This window comes from Tachypleus tridentatus, chromosome 13, assembly GCF_004210375.1.
Source record: "Tachypleus tridentatus isolate NWPU-2018 chromosome 13, ASM421037v1, whole genome shotgun sequence".
Lineage (NCBI taxonomy): Eukaryota > Metazoa > Arthropoda > Merostomata > Xiphosura > Limulidae > Tachypleus > Tachypleus tridentatus.
The window spans coordinates 171,272,292-171,295,975 of NC_134837.1; the positions used below are offsets into that span (position 1 = coordinate 171,272,292).

Sequence of the window (23,684 nt, forward strand, 5' to 3'; positions counted from 1 at the left end):
TACAGTAATTCAAGTTGTAAAGGACTTTCTGTAGCATGACTGTAATACTCATAACTCACCAGGAAGACTAACAGTTAAGTACAAAAACCACCATTAGTCACCTGAAGTTAGCCTTTCCAGTCCTGATTTCGAGTTACTTAATATTACGGTCAGTTTCTAATTTCAAATTTAACTAGATGAACTGTGATTTTTAAAAGGGAGCCACGTGAAAAAGGTATAAAGTATAAATGAAAACCCTTAAATGGCATTAAAAAGATTAATGGCCTTTAAAAAACTAAAAATATTTTCAAGGTGGACAGTGTCACCATCACCAATAACACTGTCTAACATTATGGACAAACCTTGGAATAGGACATGCTTAAAATGGTGCCATCGTTCTGAATCATAAAGATAACAAGAAAGTAAAATGTGGCTTGTAGTGATTTGAGTGTTACACAAACTATACATTGGTGCATCAGTTCCAGATAAAAGAAAATGATGAGTTAAAAAACTATGACCAATGTGTAGTCTAGTTAAAACAACTTCTTTTTCCAATCCTTACAGTAACAAGACAGACAAAGTCCAATATAGATTTTTATTTGGAAAAACTTGTTTTCACGTTGCTCACTCCAGGTTGACTGCCAGCTGGCATGGAGCCGAGCCTTTAATACAGGACCATAGTTCATGTATGAGATAGGCACAGCAGTAATAGTGCCAGAGCAGATAGACTTGGCTGCAGTGTCGGTGAGCTCATTCCCGCGAATACCAACATGGCCCGGTATCCAGAAAAACTGGATAAAAGTAGATGTTAAAGAGAAATAGGCCAGTAAGTTTTGAATATCGGCAAGAACAGGGTGTGAACCAATGTGAGGCGATTCCAGGGCCAGTAGAGAACTAAGGGAGTCAGTATAAATCGTGAACTTTGAGTACTGCTCAGCTTCTATGTGATCCAGAGCAAGAGAAATGGCATACAGTTCAGCAGTGAACACAGAAGCTGTAGAGGGGATTCTGCTCACAACCATTGAACCACAACAAACCATATCAGAGCCCACACAGTCACCTGATTTTGAACCATCTGTATAAATAGGAATAGAAGGATGGTTTGAAAGATGTTCAGCAAATAGCAGACAGTATTTCCAATCAGGAGTGTCTACGTTTCTCAGATGACTTAAAGATATGTCACAATTGGGGACTGTAAGAAGCCATGGTGGGATGGGCTGACCAGTAGATACAGCAATGTTATCCAAGGACAGACCCAATTGATCTGTGTCTGGATACGAAAGCCAAAAGGAGCAATGGCAAACCGTCTGGTCTGAAAAAGCATGGCCCATCGAGGAAGGAAATCACAACCCCAGGTGGGATGCTTTGGTAAGGAATGAAGTTTCGAAGCATATAGTAAAGACAATAGCCTGGTGCCAGACATCAGGAAAAACATTCTCCTGCCAGATCTGGTTAAAAACAACCAAAAGGATAGCAAGAGAAGCAGAAGATAAATGGCACAGAATCTCATAGTGTATATCATCAGGTCCAACAAATGTACTGCCAGACCGAAGAAGGGCCAGTTTGAGTTCCACCAGTGTAAAGGGACAATTACAGTCATAGAGACAATCAGCTCAAAAGGAAAGAGGTGATTGTTCTGCCCAAGTCTTGATGGCTAAGAAGGTGGAAGAAGAGGCAGAAGTGCCAGATACTTGGCAAAAGCTTTCACCTAGAGTACCAGCAATGCTCTGGGTATAAGTTACCTCCTGGCCATCAGACAGCAAGATCAAGAGGGGGAAAGAATGATATTGCCCACTGTCCTTTCAAATCTTGTCCCAAATCACTTTGGAACTGCTGGTAGAGGTTATGCTGGTTGTGAACTTAATCCAAGATTCCCTCTGGCTTTGACGTCTTACCCACTGAGCACGTGCACAGGCCCGCTGGAAAGCGATGAGGTTCAAGAGTGTGGGATATCTATGGAAAGTATCCCAGGCTCGTTTTTGAGCCTTTCATGCCATGTGGCAGGCAGAATCCCACCATGGGCAAGGATATAGTGGAAAATGTGTCGAGGTTTTAGGAATACATTGAGCAGCTGCTTGTGTAATACAATCAGTTACTGCTGTCACACAGTTGTCTATTGATGGCTTACAGACAATGGCAGGATCAAGTTCTGCAAGAACAGTGAAAAAGGGCCAGTTTGCCTAATCCAGCTTCCACCACGTCACACAGGTCGAGTGGCCTCGACCATGTCCAGTCTTTCTCAAGATTATAGGGAAATGATCACTGCCTCATGGATTACTGTCAACCCTCCATGAAAATTGGGAAAATAATGAAGGGGAGCAAATTGAGATATCAATAGCAGTAAAGGACTGACTAGGCACATGTAAATAAGTAGAAGAACCAGTACTGAAAAGAGAAAGGTTGTGATCAGAGAGCATACGCTCTACAGAGTGACCCCTTATATCAATAACAGCACTTCCCCAGAGAGGATGATGTCCATTAAAGTCCCCCAGGATAAGAAAGGGAGATGGCAACTGTTCAACGAGAGCATCATGGTCTGATCGATCATATGTCTCTCCAGATGGCAGGTAGATAGAACAAACAGTGATGGTAGGACCAAAGGAAACACGGATGGCTATGGCCTCCAAGGGTGTGTTGAGTGACAATGACAGGGTGGGAACATGCTGATCAACCAACAGTGCCACCCCTCAATGGCTTCGTCCATCACACAGCCTGTCATTTCTGTACAGAGAAAACTGCTGAAAGGTAACTGTATCAGCAAGTTTCAGAAATGTTTCCTGTGAGGAGAGACAAACAGGATGGTAGGAAGCAATCAGTGTTTTGATGTCATACAGATTAGAATGTACACTTCGACAGTTCCATTGTATCAGGGTGGCTATTTTTATTTATGTGTTGGTGAAATGGGCAGAGAACCCTTCTGTTTTTACGACCAAGTCTTCTTTCTTTACTTTCCTTATTTGAGGAAGGTTTATCGACCTCCATGGATCCTGCCCTGGGTCGATTGAGCAGGTCTTTGCTGTTGGAAGGGGATTCCAGAGACTGAGGATGTAAACAAATGATTGTTTTACATCTTGGGGTGAAAGAGGAAGATGGATCTGAAGAAATTCCTGAACCTGGAATGTGGATCTTAGAGTTTGGTGGAATGTATATAAGGGACAGAGATAGGTGTCAAAGTTGATTCATCAACATTTTTAACCATGGAGGACAAAAGACTTTTCATTTGTTTGGAGAATGATTCTTTAGGAAGCACTGAGAGATCTGTCTTCACTCCCACAATAGCTGTGGAACGAAGTGCAGCAGCATATGTCCGAGATGAGGTGGAGGACAGCAATTTTCGAGCCTCAGGGTAGGTAACGCTATGAATCATTTTCAAATGCTACACCTCTTTTTCTTCCAACCATTTTGGGCAAGAATGAAAGCAGGATGGGTGAAAGCCATTGCAATTGATGCAATGAGGGTCTGTTTCACATTCATAGGCATCATGGTCCTTCCCACTGCAATGATCACATGTCACGGAATCACGACATGACGTTTTTGAGTGACAGAACCGTCGACACTGGAAACATCGGAGAGGGTTTGGAATGTATGGCTGTATATTTCAATTAAGACAACCTGCCTTGATGGTGGCATCCATCTTTGTGAGTGGAGATATGCCTCACTGCAGAAACTCCTTGGGTGGAGAAACCAGCAAGAACCTCCAACTCTGGGATGTTCTTCAAATCCCTCTCAACAATAACTCCTCGTGATGAATTCAAAGTAGCATGAGGTGTAACCTCTATAGGTATATCCCCAATTGCTTTTGAATGTAACAGGAGTTTATTGTGTTGAGATGTGTCACCAATATGTCACCAGATCGAAGCTTTTTGGAGAGCCAGCAAATCCCTCTAGTTCCTTCTGAATAAAAAAGGGAGACATTTGCCCTAAAGATTTGTCAGAAAGTGAGTGCAATATAAGAAAATGAGATACAACAGGTGGTACGGATGGTGAGGACTGCTGCTCAGAATCTTCAAGACATGGTTATGTACCTATAGACTGTTTTTTCACTATTTTATTAAGATTTGTAATTGGAGTATCCATAATAAAGAAAGGGAAACTTCAGTGACCACTGACCCCGCCCACCATGGAGCCCTACGAGGGGACGTACTACAATGTCAAACAAGGGCACTGCAGCAATGCCAGTGTTTCATGAGCACTATACCAAAACACCAGCATCAGATATAATGTCCACAACATCTATTGAGAACATCCAACACTGGTACTTGGTTGATCCTAGCTCAAGTGGACCAACTGATTGACCCAAGGGGGTCCACCACAAGGCCACCTGTCTACAGGAATTCAAGGCCAAAGTGGTGTGTTAAGGTTGAATCCCTCAACCATCAGGATCCTCTCTGCCCCTTCACATGTTGCCATTCACGATAAACACGTGAGTGGATGTTTAGACCCTAGAGGAGGTAAACTGAAAGAACAGAACCTTCCCTGGAAGGTCCTCTCACCACCTACAGTAATCTACACCGAGAGGGAATGCTCTAAAGAATAACTGCTCATCTGATTACTGAGATTTATTATTCTTAATTTATATAGCTTGCTTGTTTGTATATTAAGCATAAAGTTGCACAATAAGCTGTGCTCTGCCCACCACAGATACCAAAATCCAGTTTCTAGCATTGTGAGTTCGCAGACATACTTAATTTACATATGAATGCTTTTAGATTCTATTAAAATAAAATAGAGCAACATTTTTAAATTTGGTGTAATACATCACACACACACACACACACACACATGTATATATCACACAAGTGTGGAAGAAATTCAGAATTTCAATGCACACTATAAATTTAAATATTGAAATCAACAATATACAAAAATGAAAAATGTGCTACAAGTCATGCAAAGTTATTTTTATTTACAACCCATCTACATGTTAATTTCAAAAAAATAATATGAAAATGCGTCATTCAAAATTTCCCACTCCTCTTTCTTCCAGTGTATTTTGTATCAGGTCTCACATTCCTGTAAATTAAAAATAATTTTATTTATAAACTGTATTTCTTAATACCATCTATTAACCCTCAAATATAAAAATATACTATCTGAATCAACTAGCACATATCTAATTAATAAACATTACTGACTTTTAAATTGTCTGCTGTTAACAGTATGAATGTGTGTATATATACATGTTTTAAACACTTTAAACACTTTACGCTGAATGTTTACACCACAAATGAATAAAACCTTGTGGTAATTGCTTGAAAAAATTTAAGTAACATACTTATTTCAAATTGTGCTCAGAACATTCTTATGCAAGTGTACAAGAATTTTAATTTTACATACTTTAGTTACATACATAAATTTTGCCTAATTTTTACACCACTCCTGAAAGGTCCATTTATTTACAATTAAATTTTTTAATAATGGAAGATCAATAAAACTTTCATCATTCTGTGGTCACAAAAAGAGGATAAGAAACTTTACAAATATATTTAAACATTACATATGTGTATATATAAAAGAGATCAAATTCAGTTGATCGATTCAGAATGACTCACCGTCCTTGTCTTCTTCTTCTCTCCTTCTTTTCAAGAATCCAGTCCCTTGATTTTTTAGGTGCTTTTCCCCTTATTTGTTTCATTCTTTCTCTACATTAAAACAAAACAGAATTTATCATTAATATGTGTCATTCTCTCAATAATATGAAGTTTAATCTGGCAAAAGAAAACAACAAATTTCACACACACTCCTTTTGACATTACTCATTCATAATGACAAAAAAAAACAATAATACTCTCAATTTTGCAAACTATCTGCAGAGAAATTAAATCAAATTAATTAACCTATCAGTTTATTCAGTATAAATGTACTATAATGAAATTACTATATAATACTTACATATAACAATCAGCATATTTTAAGTGTCAAAAATAAATCTAAACAAGTGACATTATTTTAGTTATAAATTCTTGTTTTTTTCATGAGGGTTCAAACCATAGTTACCTACCTGGTGTAATCTGCTAATGGTGTTTTTATTAAATTTATTTGGTATTACCTTTTATTACTGTAAGGAATATGATTTATTCCAGTGTTCTGTTCTTCTCCTGTACCCAATCCTTTTGGTAACTTTTGATGTCCTCCAGTAAACAGTACTAAAAACATCCTAGAAAACCAATAAGTATCTGAGGGTTATGCACATTCTGTGTAAAAACATTGCATTTATTTTTTGCTTTGCAAATTTACACCACAAATTAGGGTTTTCAATAAAAAAACTATATTTTACAGCATATGATTGTGTTTGCTATTGAGGATTCGTGTACATTCACAACAGCTAAATAATTTTATTTCTTTGTCCTATACTATCAACTGCCAATAGATGGTACTATTGTCTACATCCTGAATACATTCATACATCCATATCTTGTCTCTCAACAAGATTACCAATAAACAAAAGCTTGTAATACTGAATGTTCATAATTCTTTCACCACTACAAGCACATGTGTGCCCCTTTAAAACTGCCACAGCAGTTCAAAGTTTTGTACCACCATGAAAAAAAGTTATTACCCTTCAAACTTCCCAAGGTGTACTAGCTTAAATCTTCTTTTTGTTTTTTAATGTGCATTTTGAAGAATTGTTTATTTTTAAATACTGTGAGAATATGTATTTACAACTAATACACATAACCACACCTCATATGACAGCTATCTCTTATTTGCTTTACACTGATGATAGGACAGCATGCACAGGTATCATTTATCATGAAAGTTACTGATTATGAGAAACTAGCAAATTTAATCAGGTTACATATGGTATCAAACGTCACTTCTGTATGGCTGTCACTCTTGACCTATAACCCAATCACTTATTCACTTAAATTTGACCTTGGAGGATCCAACCGAGTTTTACCAAATTTAATCAAACCTCAAATTCACAGTCTTACTACACTACTCACCAGAAAAAGTTTGGCCCAAATATTACACATGTATCATGTGGGTTTTTTGATAATCATAAATATAAAAAACAGCCTACCTGTACTCTACCAACCACAAAAATTGAACTCTAAGTTTTAGCATTAAATGGCCTCAAGTGTCATTGATACATTTAGAGAGCAAATAAAAGAAAGTACTGTTGCTAAAATTGATTGATTAGAACTGAAATAGCAAAATAAAACTGTTATTTAGTTTAATAGTTTAATCAAATGATCAAAGAAATAAATGTAGTGAACAGTAAAAAAAACATTAAAAAATATATAGTTTATCTACAGATTTTTTAAAATTCCAGTGAAAGGAAAGATTAATAAAAAAGAAAGTTGAGATATTACAGGATATAGCACAAGGAATATAATAACCAAATAAAACAATTTGTCTCTCAGTTTACCAACTTGTTTTTATATCATTGAATAATAGCTAAGTTCATTTATTGCATCATACAAACCTTTGCCTGCTAAAAACTAAGTAAAACATTGGGTGAAAGCATTTATTTTATATGTAAAATACAGAAAAAATGAGTGATTTAACACAGTGAAATTATTAGAAATCTTGTAACTTCTCAAAGTTGCAGACCTACAAGAAATTTGGTGTGCAAAAACATTTAAGGAAATTTAAGTCCACAGCAGTCACATTTGATATTTCCTTGGTTAATAATGTTTATTAAGTATGCCACTCATAAAAATACTGACATAATATAGAAAAGTTTAATAACACAAAAATTACAACCACATAAGATGTTTAATAAATTATAGTTGCAATTTTATTTTAATGTAACCTTCACAATACAGCTGAAATATATATATATACTAAGCACTAATAAGGTTGTTCAACCAGCACTCACCACAGATGCTATAACAAAATTACATATGAAAAGAAATGTGAAATAACATTCATAAAACACAGAGCTTTAAATACTTTGAAAATTAAGGAATATATTCTTGTGTGAAATCCTACACTAAGATGAATATTTCACTTCTTCAGTGAAATTCCTCAATTGGTAAATAGAAAGGTTTGCTGAATATGTGAGAAATATTGACATAAATTTCTTTTCACCCATTTATTTGAGAGAAACTGGAGTTTCTTTTGAATCAAGTACTGTTCAGAAACAGGTAATAGAACCCTCCATACATTTCTAGGTTGTTCAGGGCAATTAATGAAAATACAAAAATTCAAACATAATATCAGTGAAATAAATTAGAAAATAGTCCCTTCCCTACAAGATATAGCAGTACATCATAATTACATACTTTTTAGCTTTGGTACTATTTGGATAGTCCACAACAAGACCACCAGTAAAGCCAGCTTTCATTGCTTGTTGAGTGATAAGTTCAATCTTTAAGAAGAAAAAATAATAATTAAAAAAACGTATACATATATATGTGTATGTAATTGCTAATTTACTTGTGTGAGGATGGGGCAGTGATGTCCCTGCTTCACATCATTATATCCTTAACGTGATATCTACCTCTAAAAATTCCTATAATACTTGAATTACAATAACGTATCATAATACTATCAGTGTTAACATGTTTTTTTAATTATGATTGTATCAGGCTGTAGCATATGAAATTTTGGATTTTTGAAGGAAAATTTGAAACAAGTACATCTTTTTGTTGTTTAATTTATTTAATCAAAATAAAGCTCCTTTACACTCAATGCACTTCTACCAATGAGTAGTAAGTTTATAAATGCCATCTTTAAAGAATTGGATATCCTTTGATACAATGTCTTATAAGGCATTTTCAATTGACCATTGGTTTGCAAACGTTTTTTCCTTTAAAAACAATCCAAATGTTTAGAAAACATTTATCTGTAGGAGAAAGATCTGGTGAATGAAGTAAAGTTTTATAGTGAAGTTCTTTTATTCTTGGACTGTAAAGTATTAGACATAAGGTCATAAAGCAGCATTGGTCCACTGATTGACTATTGCTAGATGTTTTCATGACAACTTTTGATGCATAATTTCAAGTTTGCATCAATAATTCTCTATTGTGATTGTTTCTTCAGAGTTTAAGAATGAATAATGGATCATACATGCTGACAACCATCAAACACTTAGAGTGAAGAGGGTTTTGGTACATGTTTTGGTGTTAATTCCTAGCCAAGCCATGATCTGGATCATCATCGACTGTTGTGAAGATTCCATTTTTCATCACAGGTGACATTTCTATGAAGAAATGGGTCAGTTTTTGTTGTGAGTAAGGAGTGAGGAACAAATTTCAACTTGTCTTGTTTGATGGTTTTCAATCAATTCATGAGGTACCCATTTATCAAACTTTTTCACCTTTGTAATAGCTTAGATATATCAAAAAACTCTTGATATAGTGAACATTAGCTTTGTCAGCAAGATCACTCACAGTTTGGCAGGTGTCTGATTCAACTAAAGCCTTCAATTCTTCCTTATTAATGACTGTCAAAGCTTGTATCACCAGAGCAAAATCTCCTAAACCAATGTTGTACTGTGTGCTCATTAACAGTGTCCTCACCAAATACATGATTGATATTACAAGTTGCTGTCACTGCATTGTGACCAAGCTTGAACTTGTACAAGAAAATTACATGAATATCAATTTTATCCATGATGACAAAAATCAATGTATATATGATTTAATTTTTGAAATTAGAAAAATAAAGCGAGCTTGAAATGAACCTGACAATATAATATATTATCCTGACATATGTACAATAATGCTACTTTTTCAGCCACTAAAAATCGACTTTCAAATTTGCACATGAAAATCCAACATTTCATATGCAACAGCCTGATATTTTGGATTTTCCAAGTCAGATTAAAAACATGTTTATATTTTTAAAGTGTCTCTACTAGCTAAATGGTCAGCATATCATTCAAATCTACTTAATAACGAGAGAGAAAATATAAGGATATCTTTACCCAACTGATATAAGTACCAGGAGAACAAAAACTATTAAATAAAACTTAAGTTGCACTGAAAAGTTTTTTTATATAAACATAAAATAAATAGCTACAACTTCATTCTAAAAGAGAGAAACTGAAACCAGAATTTTACAGGCCTTTATACACTGCATGTATACATTACAGTAATATACATTAATATGTAACCTTTGGTCTGTAAGCAATATTTTCATATTTAGAACAGAAAAAGGTTAGATTCATTACATGTTTAATCTTAAATTACTGCTGTTTGCAAATACCCTGAATCTATAACATGAAGAACAGAAAGAAATTTGTTTCATATCTACCTTACATTTATTATACATAAAACTAATTTAGAACAGTGTGTGCATGCCTATCCACGGTGGAATGTTTGTTTAACCCTCTCGGCATATGCATTCTAACTAACATTCGAAATTTAATGAAACTACTTTTTATTTAGGTTATACCAATTAGTACAGCATAAATTCCTAGTTAATAATCCATATTTTAACAGTATATAAGTTTAAGGTTTTAATTTTATAAAGCAATGTTTTAAAAAATCCTGAACTTCATCTAGTGTGAGATATATGACAGTTTATTATCAAGCCATATCTTCTTTTTACAATTTATTCACAACCCCTTTAATGAGTATGAAATTTAATGCAAATTATCCACTGTCAAACTTTCATCACTTAAACAAAAGATTTTTATGGCCTTCAATTTTTTTTGGTTACAGAGAGCAATCAAAAAGAGAATCCAGACTCTCTTGCCACACCCACTTGTCACATCCTCTCTTTCAGGAGTTAGTATTAGATGTAAGAGAAAACTATTAACATCACATATTAGTTTTAACCAACAGAAAGAGAAGATTTTCATCTATCAAATGACAGGTTATATTACATTGTTCTCTGAACATAGAATTGTCAGTTTCTCTTTTAGTATACATTCTGTTCCCATGGGAAACACAGCGATAAGCTTCATCAATTTTTAATAGCCCTTGTCACACAGTTAGAAAGCCAAAAAAAAAGCAATAGTAATGTAACATAATATGCTTTTTTCATATGATTATTCTACATTAATTGATGAACTATTCAATTAAATAAAAATGAGTTAGTGCATTGCTACCATTAGTATATAAAAGTAGGGTCAACAGCTAAAAAAAACTACAGGTAAGTACTTTATTAGTTGTTTTTCATATGTATCCTTTTTTATTATTATAAAAGTAACTAAACTGTAAAAATAGGAATATTTTTAGGTTAATTTAGGTTAAAATATAATAAACAATTTTTGTAAGGTACACACATGAGCAGCTCCAAGTAGCTCGTAAGTAAGGTAAATTGAAAACATAAGAAGCCACACGTTTTCCAAGCAATTTACAACTTATAATGGTGCAAACAGTAGTTATACATGATTCAGAGGGAAACAAAACAATAAAATATAAGTATCAATAGCTGTATATTGTTAAGAGCTTATAGCTACTTAGGATAAACAAATGTAGTTTCACATTACAATTTGAGGGCATACTAGAGAGCAAAAAAAGTAATTTAGATTTATTTTGATTTTGACCAATCCTGTATAAGAGTTACAGTAGAGAAAATAACAAATAAAATATCAAGTTTTTCTGAAAATAAATATTTCAAATGTATTTATGAGATTATAGAGATCACAAATGAAAATTAAGATTTTTGGGATGAAAAATAGTATTTTTTAATCATAGTGCAACAATTATTTATTTTACATTTGGACTAGTAACAACACAAATCCTTAGTAAAAATACATCATTAAAATATTTGATTGTTTGTGTACAAAAGACTTGTAATGTTTACCAAAAGTCTTATCAAATTTTGCGAACATACACATATTGTATTAAAGGTTATAGTACAAATACTAGATGAGTGCACATGTGTATACAGACATAGTATTTTATACCAAGCCCATTGGAAAAGGGTTAATAGCACACTAGTTAAATCTAGCTGATAGTCTTCCTGAGCTGTTACAATATAAATAATGTTCAATATAAATATTCAAAGTATCATCATGTTGTTAAATAACAAAATACATAATTCAACTCTCAAAATGCTTTCCTACTTGTTCACTATTCTCTGGATAGAACTGAAAAACAGCTCGACACCCTCGGCTCTGAAACGTAAAAATATAATTTTCTTGTCAAGAAACATAAAAATGACAAAATACTTATTTTTTTCAAGTTTATCACTAAACTTTCAAATAATTTCAAAAACACTTTACCATAATAAGAATAGAAAATATTAGCACACACAACACTCTTAAGCAAAATTTCGAACTGTAAAAATAAAAAAATAATATATGTACATACATATTTCAAACAAGTTGCCATTTTCAAAATACAAATACTGAAAATTATAACTTGTTTAGGAGAAGGTTTAGTCAAAGATTACATGATTGGAGGTTTCAGTGGATTATATCTTACTTAAAAGGTTTTGATGATATTTCAAACTGTTAGTGCAGATCTTCATCATATCAGATTCACTAAGTTGGCTAGATGAAATACTGTTAAAACACAACCACAGCTGAAAATCTAGTAGTGAAATTCCCAACTTTCAATTACAGCCACATTTCATTAATATTTCTCCTACACAACTTAGTGAAATTGATGTAGTGAAGTCCTGCAAGAACAGTATGAAATGTCATCCCAAACTTCTATGACAGAAATCTTTCACTAAATTATAAAATCTTCAGGAACAAATAACATAACGTTTTTATATTCCAAACACCTAAAGCAAATGGTACTTTAAAAAATGATATACTTTACCTTGCATACCTACATTAATCATTTAATTTTCAAATTTTTTAAAGAGAATTTATTGAATAATTTCTGATCGTGACATGTTATAAGCCATGCAAATAACATTTACAATAAAGCATTTTGTAATGTCTAGTAGAGAATAATTTACACTTAACCTTTTAAATCAATAAAAAGTAGTAATAAACTTACCAAACAGCTATACAGAGTTGAAAAAAATTTGGAGAGACGCTTAGGTGGGTTATGGGATGTTTTGTCAGCATTACAAAGCCACTGCAAAGCTGAAATACTGAAACAATACCATATTTTAGTTTAATAACAATAAATATCAGAAATTGTATTACTTAAATTATCAACACTTGTAAGTTAATTCTCCCACGAAGAGAAACCACCTATTAAATGATACAAGAATCAGGTTCTTAGGTCTTGAATAGCATATTTTGGCCTTTAACAGCTAAGTGGCACAATTTCAGTTAACAATGGATGAATAAAGTTTTTGTTTTATTATTCAGTAATTTACATTTCCAAAATATGAGGTTTATAGAACCACTGTTACATCTGTATGTATTTTCTCAAGATAACTGCACATCATCTGCTCAAAGCAGTTTGACTTTGTCATGGAGCACCACTGTTCACTTCTTTTTCTCATTTTAGCACAGTTAATTTTTGACATTCCCATCCAATCTTTGATGTTATCTATCCACATGTTTCTTGGTCTGCCTCCTTCTCTCTTTCCATTAATCTTTCCTTCTAGCAACGTTCTTTGTATTCCATTTCTTCTAATTATGTGGGCAAAGTATTCACATTTTTTCTTGATAACTGATACTAGTGTTCCTTTAATTTTAATCATTTGTAATACTTGTTCATGTCTTATGGTTTATCCAAGATAATTTTAACATCTCCTATAAATCCACATTTTTAATGTTCAGTCTTTTCAGCAGTCACTTTAGATATTATCTATGTTTCAACATCACATTGTAGGATTGACTACACATAACACTTGACAAGTTTCATCCTTGTAGTTATGTTAATGTTTCCTGATGTTAATACTTAAGACATATTGATAAATGAACTACTGGCAATTTATATTCTTTTTTGGATTCTCACTTTGCTCTCACCATCTTCATGCTCAAGTGTCTTAAATATATATATTTTTTTATTTGTTTAGTTATGTTTTCTCTATAGTTAGATTGATTCTAGGTACATCTTGGTTCTTAGTTACTACCATCCATTTGATTTTTGTAGTATTCACCTCCATTTCATAACTGTTTCCTTTTTCATTTACTAACTCTTGTAGATCTGATAGACTTAGTTGTGCTGTGTAATCAGTATATCTTTGGTTGTAGGTGTTAATTCTCATTCATTACTCCCTTTACATGTTCTATTTCTTTGAGTATAAGTTGAACAAACTACAAAATAATACACATCCTTGTCTTATGTCTTTCTTTATCTTAAATTCTGTTGTTACTTTCTGTTCTATTCTTACTACTGCTGTTTGTTCCCTGTATATTGTTGTGATAATCTGAAGATCTTTCTCATCAATTACTATCTCCCATAAGCATTTTATCATCTTTAAGTGATTTACTCTATCAATAACCTTATTTTAATCTATGAAGCACATATGTACATTTTGTTCAACCTCTATGGGACATTCATAGATTAACAATACCTTCACATCTTGATAAAATCCATTCTGCAAGTTGATTACTTCTTGGTCTATTTTGGCTGCTATTTGTTGCTGTATTACTTTTAAGAGCAGTTTGGTGATACAATTCATTAGAGTGATTGTTCTGAAGTTTGTACACTTCTGTGCTTCAGGCTTTTTTTTTGTCATGGAACAAATATACATTGTTTCATTTTGCTTGGTATGTATCCCGTGTTATACTACATCTATTAGTTATAATATTATGGTTGGATTATGACCACAGCTGATATCAGCTCCTGAGTATGTCTTTACTAATTTACATAGTTTTGAAATCTTTAATTTATTACTATAAAATATGTTTGGTCTCTTGTCATGACATGTGAGCTTTTCCATGCATAAAGCTTTCTTGGTAGTATTGGAAGAAATCAAAAGTAATTATCAGGTTATTTTGTTCGCAGAATTGTATTAGCCTTTCTCCTCATTCATTATTTTATCCTGGTCCAAATTTTCCGACTATATTGGTAAAAATTTCTGTTCCAACATTTGCATTTGGATCTCCCATAATGCATGTGACATTACCTGATTTGACATACTTCATCATAATTACAATCTTGTATTGGTGCATATACTGCTATTACATTGATGTTAAAGGGTTTTCTTTGTAGTTTTTATCATTATTACTCTTTCTGATATAGCCCTAAAACCAATCATTGCTTTAGCCACATACTTCTTTAGTATAATGCCTATTCCATTCTTGTCATTCTCCACCAGAATACACTATGACATGATCTTCCTTGATGATCTTTCCACTTTTAATTCATCTGGTTTTTGCTAATCCTAGTATATCTAGGTTTACAATTTTCAGTTCTTGTATAACATTGTCTAATTTGCCAGCTTCAAAAAAAAGTTCTTGTATTCCAAGTTTCAAAGCTTAAGAGCCTGGTTTCTAGGCCAACATAATCAAGCAGTATTGTCCCAGTAGGATTTGGATTTCTTTCTTCATTAATCATCATACTTTCCATGGGATTGTTCATTTATTCCTTGTAACTTATATCTAAATCAGTACCCAACTGGCAGAGTACCCAACTTTTCCTTCACTGTTTCTACATCTAATTCTAATACTATAAGTGACTAATTATAGGATATAAATGGCGGGGTCCTAACCCCTCCACGATGGATGGCCACAAGTCTTTTCCTTCAAGAAAGTACCTTGGATGTGCCATAAATCTTGCTGTCATGTTTTTGGAGTCACTGACCCATATTGCTGCAATTCCTCTGCCTCCTTCAACGTTCCAGTCTTTGTGTATTTAAGGGGCGATGTCTCCTATACAACAGTCCTTGGGCAAACTGATGATATCTCCTACTTAGTTTTGCTCCTTAGCCAAAGGTAGGTACTTTGGTGTGGCCACTAATGTGCACTACCAACTTCTTGGGACCAAAAGTGAGAGATATGTAGTTGAGAGAGACCAGTGCCAGTCATTACATTCAAATAATTACAAAATTATTTTTGCCAAGTTGTAAAGTCATTCACTACTTATTGGGTACATCCTCAGGTTTTACCTTACCAAGGTATTAACTGTTGAAATTAAAAGACCCAAGCACAGTCTAGTGGTTAGTGTAAATCAGGGGTTTCCAACTTAAGAGTGCCTGAGGGCCACAACTATATTCACAAGTTTAGTAGCAGGCAGCATTATATTTTTGTCAAATTAGGGCTTGTTTGTGCATTATGTAATGCAAAATAAAGAGTAAATAGATCCATGGTAGGATTAATTTATGTCCTTTCAACATGGTATAATGAGTTACGATTGGGGAGGGAGGTAATCTGAATGTGACTTACTTTACATTACATGGTATGTGGATGGGCATATTTGTGAAAAAAGTTGTATTTCATTGTGAAATTAAAAGGAAAATGTAATTTAAACATGTTCAATTACATAATAAATAAATTTAATGAAAAAATGCTGCATATCAAATAAACTAGAATAGCAAACATACCTATGATATTTAATGTAGTAAGGACATAAAATTTTCAATGTGAATTTTGAGGTCGTTCAGCAGCACTGAAAAAAGTGGGTATGTCGACATATAGTTCTGTCATTGATAGTCTCAGGAGGTGAAATAGAGAAGAATTCATGAGGCAACTTCTGTTATGGTTCTTAATTAATTTCATCATGGAGAACACACTTTCACATACATATGTGCTACCAAACATTGATGTCATTTTCTGTCCAAAAGCACACTGATTTAGAAATCAACTTCTTGAAAGTAGTTTAAAAGAAATCTGGTCCTTTTTCCTGCCTGGTTTGCAGAAATTGATCAGCTCACAAATCACATAATTTTAGTTGAATATCAGTTTGGTGATTTTCTATGTCAACACAAAGAGGATTATTGAACAGCTCTATGCTGCTTTTTAGCATTTCAAATTATTTGAATCTTGCATTAAACTCATCTATGAAATCTTCAATGTGTAAACCTGGAGCTTCAGGTTGAGATTGTTAAGGTGAGTGGTGATGTCTGTGAGAAAAGCCAGTTGTTTCAGAAAATCCTTACATTTAAACTCTTCTTCCAATTGTGTTGTATCCAATGAAACAAACTGATCTAGGAATGCAGGGACTTCTTTCTTTATTCCAAAGAGTTGTTCAAGACACTTTCCAGCACTGAGCCACCTTACATGGTTGTAAAGAGCCAAATCCCCACATTCAGCCTCCATATCCTCCATAAACTGCTTAAGCTGCTGATGTAAAAGAGCTTTGTTTCCTCCTCTTATCATGTTAATAACTTTAAAAACAAGTTTAAAAACTTATTTTTGTTTCACTGATTTCCCACACAAAGCTCCTTGATGAATAACACAATGAAATGTTGGAAAAGTTACTTCATTTTCCGTAAGAAAACCAACAAAGCCTATTTTTTTTACCAATCATCTATCACTATTACTGATATTGAAACCTTCAATTTTATCAACTGAAATTTTCACTGCCTTGAAGATATCCTTTCCTTTTATGGTCCCACGAAGAGCACATACATTCAATAATTCCTTTTCCATTCAAAAGCCTTCATAAATAATGCATACAAATATTAACAGTTGACTTACACCTACTTGATCAGTACTTTCATCAAGACAAAGCGAGAATAAAGTACTTTTTTCAACCAATCCAACAAGTGGGTTTCCTAATTGTTCTCCCATATCAGTGACCCTTCTTTGTATGGCTTGGTTGGAAAACAGCACAAATTCAAATTTCTGAGCAATTTTGGCATCTCCAAACACCTTTATGATTTCAACAGCAAATGTCTTTTCTAAACTGCCATCAATAAAAGGTTTCTTTGCTCTTGCAAGTTCAAGAGAAATGATGTACGTTTGTTGTTTTAATTTCTTGCTGAAATCTGCAATCTGAACTTTTCGAGTTTCACATTCATATTTTTTATACTTTTCTTCATACATCGTTGAATAATGACTTTTCACATTACATTTTTTTGGGCACTGATATAATTTGCATACAAACCAAACACTGCAACTTGCCGTTATTGCTTGTAATTAAATAATCAAGTTCCCAACGTTCCTGGTACACTCTGTTTTCACTGTCAATCTTACATTTCTTAAAAACTTTGCTCATGTCTATATTTACCACGGAACTGAACAGTGATAATTTATAACATGTCAACCTCCACAACAACAAACGAACAGACTGGCAACAGCCACCAGCTGGGCAAGTTCACTTTGTCTATCAAAGGGGAGGGAGTACATAGCTGAGTGAATCCACCTTGTCTAGCAGGGGGAATGATGATATAATACACTGAGGAAATACACTGTGATATAATTTAAAAGCTATTACTATCAAGTTATTACTGTAAAATTACACTATGTAAGAACATTTTTACTTTTTCTTGCTCCTGGACAGAATGTGTTATTTCCCAATTGCTTATGCCTAAAGTAAATGGAAAAGACCTATTTTTCTCTTCAAATTTTGCTTTTGTGACCTGGGACCATATAACAAAAACATGATGGGAGCCTAGATTTGGGGGCTGATACATGAAAGTAATTTACATTACAGTCGCAAATCTTGAAAAACTACTCACTTCTATACATTTTTGTTCGGTTAATTTATAAATTTCATTATCCAGGTCACAACAGCATAGTTTGAAGGAAATAATGGCTGTTTTTTGTATTTTTACAACATAAGCAATTATGAAATTACACATACTATCCAGGAACAAAATTTGTGTTGCATAGTGTTATAGAGGTATAAATAATAAACATATAGGTGCACACAAAATAAATTTTAATATTTCATTAGTGAATGTCAGTTGGAGCTTTCATGCATTTTTACCTCGCAAGTCAGAATTTTTCATTTCTTCACAACAAAAAAGTATTATAAAAGGAGGTTATATTTCAATAGACCTTAGCGGGCCACACAAAACCATGCTGCGGGCTGCACACATCCCTTGTGCCACCTGTTGAAAATCCCTGGTGTAAATGATTGTGAACTGCTACACATAAATTTTATGTTGCAACATGCTACTTGTTTTCAAAAGTAAAGGTATTATAAATGAAATATTACTCCTTAACTGGGTTAAGATTACCTCCATATGGCAGCACATGCTGCTACTTGGTTGTTTTCTCTCTGATCTGCAGTTCAAAATTAGAGATGGCTTTGCCTGAACCTTGAAATCTTTTATCAAGCAACTCAGCCCATGTGTCACATAAGGTGCCATTCAAGTTAAAAATAGCAACTACTAAATACAAAGTACATTGTTTTTAGGGAAATCTCACTAAAAAAAGAGTCACAGGCTTAACATTACATAATATTTTAGTGGTACAAAACAATTTCCCCAATGCTTTGCAGTTACAATAAATATCTCTGCACACATATTTAATGCACATTAGAAAAACAGTAATGAAAAATGTTAAAATACTACTTCTAGGTAGACATTTTGTGTATATTTACATATTTAATAACAACTGTGCAAAATACATACACAATTAGTTATAATCTTTTATATTTTTATTTTCACTGTGTGTATTGTTTATTTTTATTTGTTATAAGTTTTTATCCTCACTATTGGTTTTCATTAGTAATAAGCATTAAATTTTGATTTTTCATCATTTGTTTTGTTTTATCTGTTATAATCTGTAACTTTTGATGTTCATCAGTTATTGATTTTTCTCTTAGTTAATTGCTAACTTTGCTGAGACTGTTTGATTTTGTGTACGTTTGATTTCACATATCTGCTTCCCCTCAAGAAGTACCTAAAATCCCTGTCTTACTGTTCCTAAAGTGAAAAACAAATCATATTACTTTGCAACGAAAGTTAACATTTTCCTTACCTAAAAATGTTAATTCTGATAGGTACTCACTCTGCACACAGAAAAACTTGATTCCTTCATGTATCTGCTTATAAAATTTGCATGCCACTAGTTTTGAGCTACCTCCCACCTAAAAAACAAGTGTTTAACAAGAATTATATTAGTGCATGATGTCATTATCATGGGAGAAGATATGGGAAGAAAAAAGCCTGGCAATAATTAGAAAGGAAGCAAAATTTAATTGATAAAACCACTCAATAAAAAGACTGAAAGGTGGACCACAGTAGAATGGTCTGGAGGAATGGAGTGGAAGTTGGTCCAACACTGAAAAAAACCTGCCACTTCCATTGATAGATGGATAGATTTGAAGGATGAAATGAATGGGATAAGAAAAAAGGCTACATTATCAGAAAGGCCAACAGGATGATTCTCCTGGGTGAAAGAAAGAAGTGTAGTTGGAGCAAGAGATCTGGAATGAGGCAGGGAAAGAGAGGGCTAAGATACCACTTGATGAAACCAGGGATATGCCAGCCAAAGAAATGGTATCAACAGGACCTAACAAGGAGTGTCTCATATCAAAGCAAGGATATGAGAAATAAGATGAAAAGAAGGAAAGGCATACAGAAAAAGCAAGACTAGTCCTAGATGAAAGCACTGACTGGCAGAGTTCGAAGATAAGGAACTGGAGACCAAAAGAGGAGAATTTAATGTTGAGAGGAGTGGCGAAGGCATTAATGAGAGGAATGTCCAACTGAGAGCAAACCCAGTGAAAAACCTGAAGGTAAAGAGATAATTTTATTGGTAGAATCCTGTGTGGCTGAGAGAAAGATGATCTGTCATTACATTTAGAGCCCCCAGCAAATGACAAACCACGAGATTAACCTAAAATAACATGTTCAATTCATAGAAGTAAAGGGTTCCTGAATCTGTACCTCAACCTGACAGCTGATACAAGAAACAACTATGGAATTGTAAAAGTGAATCATGACCATTCCATAAGAAGTGGAAGGAAATTGGAATATGCCCAATAGATAGCATAAAGGTTAAGTACTTGAAGGTGAAACTTATATTCCTCCACATCCCACATGCCCAAAGTCATATAATCATTTAGAAATGTGCCCCAGCCCAATAGAAAAGAATCTGTGAAGAGATGGAGATTTTACTAAAAGTGGTGACAAGGAGATACCCACCATGGCAGAGATGCCAACTATTTCAAATGACTGAGCATAATGATTGTAGAAAGAGCCCGTACAGATATTGTACAATCACTGGATACAGTTTTGAGTCATCCATGTCTGTGGATCCATCTGTGGCTAAACTGTAAACACTGTTAGTAAGTATGCTTGAAATCATTTTGTCATCTTCACAACCAAACATTTGTACAATGGCTACAGTTTTGGTTCTAGCACAGCCATATATTTTTGCTATATCAGAGTCTGGGAACATTTTTCTGAATAGATGTCCTGCATGATCGGCTACAGCTATGGGTAAATTATGAGCAATGACGAACTGCGTGAACATCACTTCTGCATTTATGATCATATTCTGAATTCTTATTCATAAATGTTGTTATATGCATCGTTTTTGTCTTCGCCTCAGCCTTTTGTTGGTGAGATGCCGATTTTGTATGTCTGGAACAATTGTTTATCCCACCATGCGCCACAGAAAAATCGATGTGACAATCTGTACAAAATGCATGACTATCACTGACTTTTGATGCAATGACTGGATATTTTGCACTATACTCTTTCCTAAATTTTTGATTCACAGTTTTAGTCCTTTTAGATTTGCCAGAAACAAGACAATCTGGTGAACAAGGCCTCTTTTTTTCATCTTGTGAACAATCTCGTTGGTGTTTCTATGCCACTTAGAAAATGAGAAATACCCATCTATGCGAGCGCTGATTGGCTGACAAGCACCGATGATGTAACTATGGATTCCCCCACGTACCCAGTATGGAGAAGCACCGCACTCAACCTGTTGGTAGACGTCGGAGATACAAGTATTTTTTGTTATTTCAAGCACAAACATGATTATCACAAGTAGCCATTTGGACTATGTATTTTATTTATTGACAAAATTTATTTGTATTTCACTAGCTAGAAATTTTCTTTTCATCCCTTTCAAGCCCTGGGGGAACAATTTATCACTTTATGTATAGGCCTATATAATATATAATAATTCAGGAGTTGAAACAAGTCATAATATTTGTCTGTATGAGCATATAGTCATAATGTATACACCAAAATCGTAATGGTTGGCATCTCTGCCATGGTACTGACACAGTCAAATGTATCAAATATTAGGTAGATATGAGAAGGTTTGGTAAAACAACACAGCTGAGCAGCTTCCTACAAATTGTTTTTGTAATAATGGAACCTCAGTTGCAATCCATGAACATGGTCCCCATCACCTAATTCAAAATGTAATGAGCAAAAGAAATGTCATAAGAAAGAATATGGAACTGGAAGACACGATCCAGATGGATTAAACAAACAAAATATCTAAAGGATGGGGCAATTAACATGTGTTAAAAGGTGTTTGAGATGTTCACCCTAGTAATAAGAAGTGGAAACATATGCCATGGGTGAGAACCTGAAGAACCCATCTGTTGGCTGAAAATAGACACTAAAAATTGGCAAAAAGAGACAGATGGGCTTCCACAGGGCCAAACCTAATAAGGAAGTCACTGATGAGATAAGTGATAATCCTAATATCAAGAAATGAAAGGATGTAAAGGAGAACAAGGTTAGGAAGTTAGAATAGGAAGAGGAGATACGAATTCAGCAGGTTTAGGAGCAGAAACAGAAGGGTGAGGTTGAAAAAGACAAGAAACCAAAGTAGACAATGAAGATCGATACTAAGCTATCTTGGCCTGGTTCTCCAGTGCATCATGAACACCCATGAAGATCTCCAGGCAAAGAAAAGGAGCCAACAAAGATCACAGAGATAAGCAAGAGAGAAGTGTACATTAGATAGGAGAGCACCTCATCCCAGTAGCAAAGAAATCATGTGAAGAGGGATAGAGTGAAAGAAGTAAAGACCAATGTGATAAAAAAAAACCTCCAGAGAGTGATGAATTACCTCAGAAATAAGGTGAAACGATTATAGGTGACAGAGAGACAAAAGCATGAAAATCTGGCACTAGAAAGGGAAATAGAAGTTAGGGGATCCACTCCAAGCATGTAAAAAAAGATTTAACAAACTAGGAATAGAAGAATTGAAGTGAAGAATGGCTGTAAGCCAGCATAAGAGTCAAGTGAATGAGGTGGACAAGACATATTAGTACAAGTGCACAATTGTAGGAAATATGAGTCTGCATGGACCCTAATATCAGGCAAAGGAGGTGAAAAATAAAAAAGATTCAAAGTATGGATTTCATGTAGTAAAGCATGAGAGGAATCAAAAGACACAGGGGAAAAAGAAAAGGAGAACATAAATGCAAATTCATGTCAAGGAAGAGATTACAAAGGTGAGGATTTCCTTTCACAGAAAAATCCAAGCTTACAGCTAACCCAGAGGTATAAAATAACCAGTTAAAATCATCATCATCCTATGTTCAAACTGTGAAGAAGAAATGTTAGCCAAATGGACAGGAGGAGGAGGTCCAGTGTGTATATAAGAACCCACAACACATTGTTCAGTAATGGTCACATCCTCTACAAGTTTCCAAAGACCAGAGTACACACAGATCCTGTGTTAGAAACATTGTCACTGTCGTGTGATGAAGTGGAAGTGGAAATTGCTGTCACTTGGGAATTCATAAAGATGGGTAATCATCACATTTTTTTTGTTCTAAGTGAAATTAAAGAAGTCATCCTAGTTACATAAAACAAACACTAAAGCAGGTAAAATTAAACAAAAATTAACTTGGTCATAAACTATCACAAATCCCAAGTAGTTGATTAAAAATTTTGAAACATGTTCATTCTGCACAATACTGAGTAAAAAACTGAAGTTAATTCAAGCACAATTGCTTAAGGAAAGCTACAGAGCAAGAAGGTTATGTTGCCATCTTCTTGATGGAGGGCTATTGTCACATGATGACAACAACATGCACTAGCATAGTTCACATGTTTTTAAGTGGAAAGTAGAT

The 23,684-nt window shown here is 34.1% G+C and overlaps 1 protein-coding gene across 3 annotated transcripts in view; it reads right to left on the bottom strand.

The window, feature by feature from the left end:
- Positions 1-4,865: 4,865 nt before the first annotated feature.
- Positions 4,866-23,684, bottom strand: part of LOC143238955 (18S rRNA (guanine-N(7))-methyltransferase) — a 39,249-nt gene continuing 20,430 nt past the window's right edge. For all 3 annotated transcript variants that reach the window (XM_076479627.1, XM_076479628.1, XM_076479629.1), the window contains 6 exons: positions 12,834-12,930; positions 11,948-11,998; positions 8,211-8,296; positions 6,029-6,136; positions 5,532-5,621; positions 4,866-4,992 (listed from right to left, as the gene is read on the bottom strand). In XM_076479627.1, the coding sequence (XP_076335742.1) occupies positions 4,938-4,992; positions 5,532-5,621; positions 6,029-6,136; positions 8,211-8,296; positions 11,948-11,998; positions 12,834-12,930 (487 nt within the window). In that variant the 3' untranslated portion in view covers positions 4,866-4,937. The remainder of the gene's footprint in view (positions 4,993-5,531; positions 5,622-6,028; positions 6,137-8,210; positions 8,297-11,947; positions 11,999-12,833; positions 12,931-23,684) is intronic.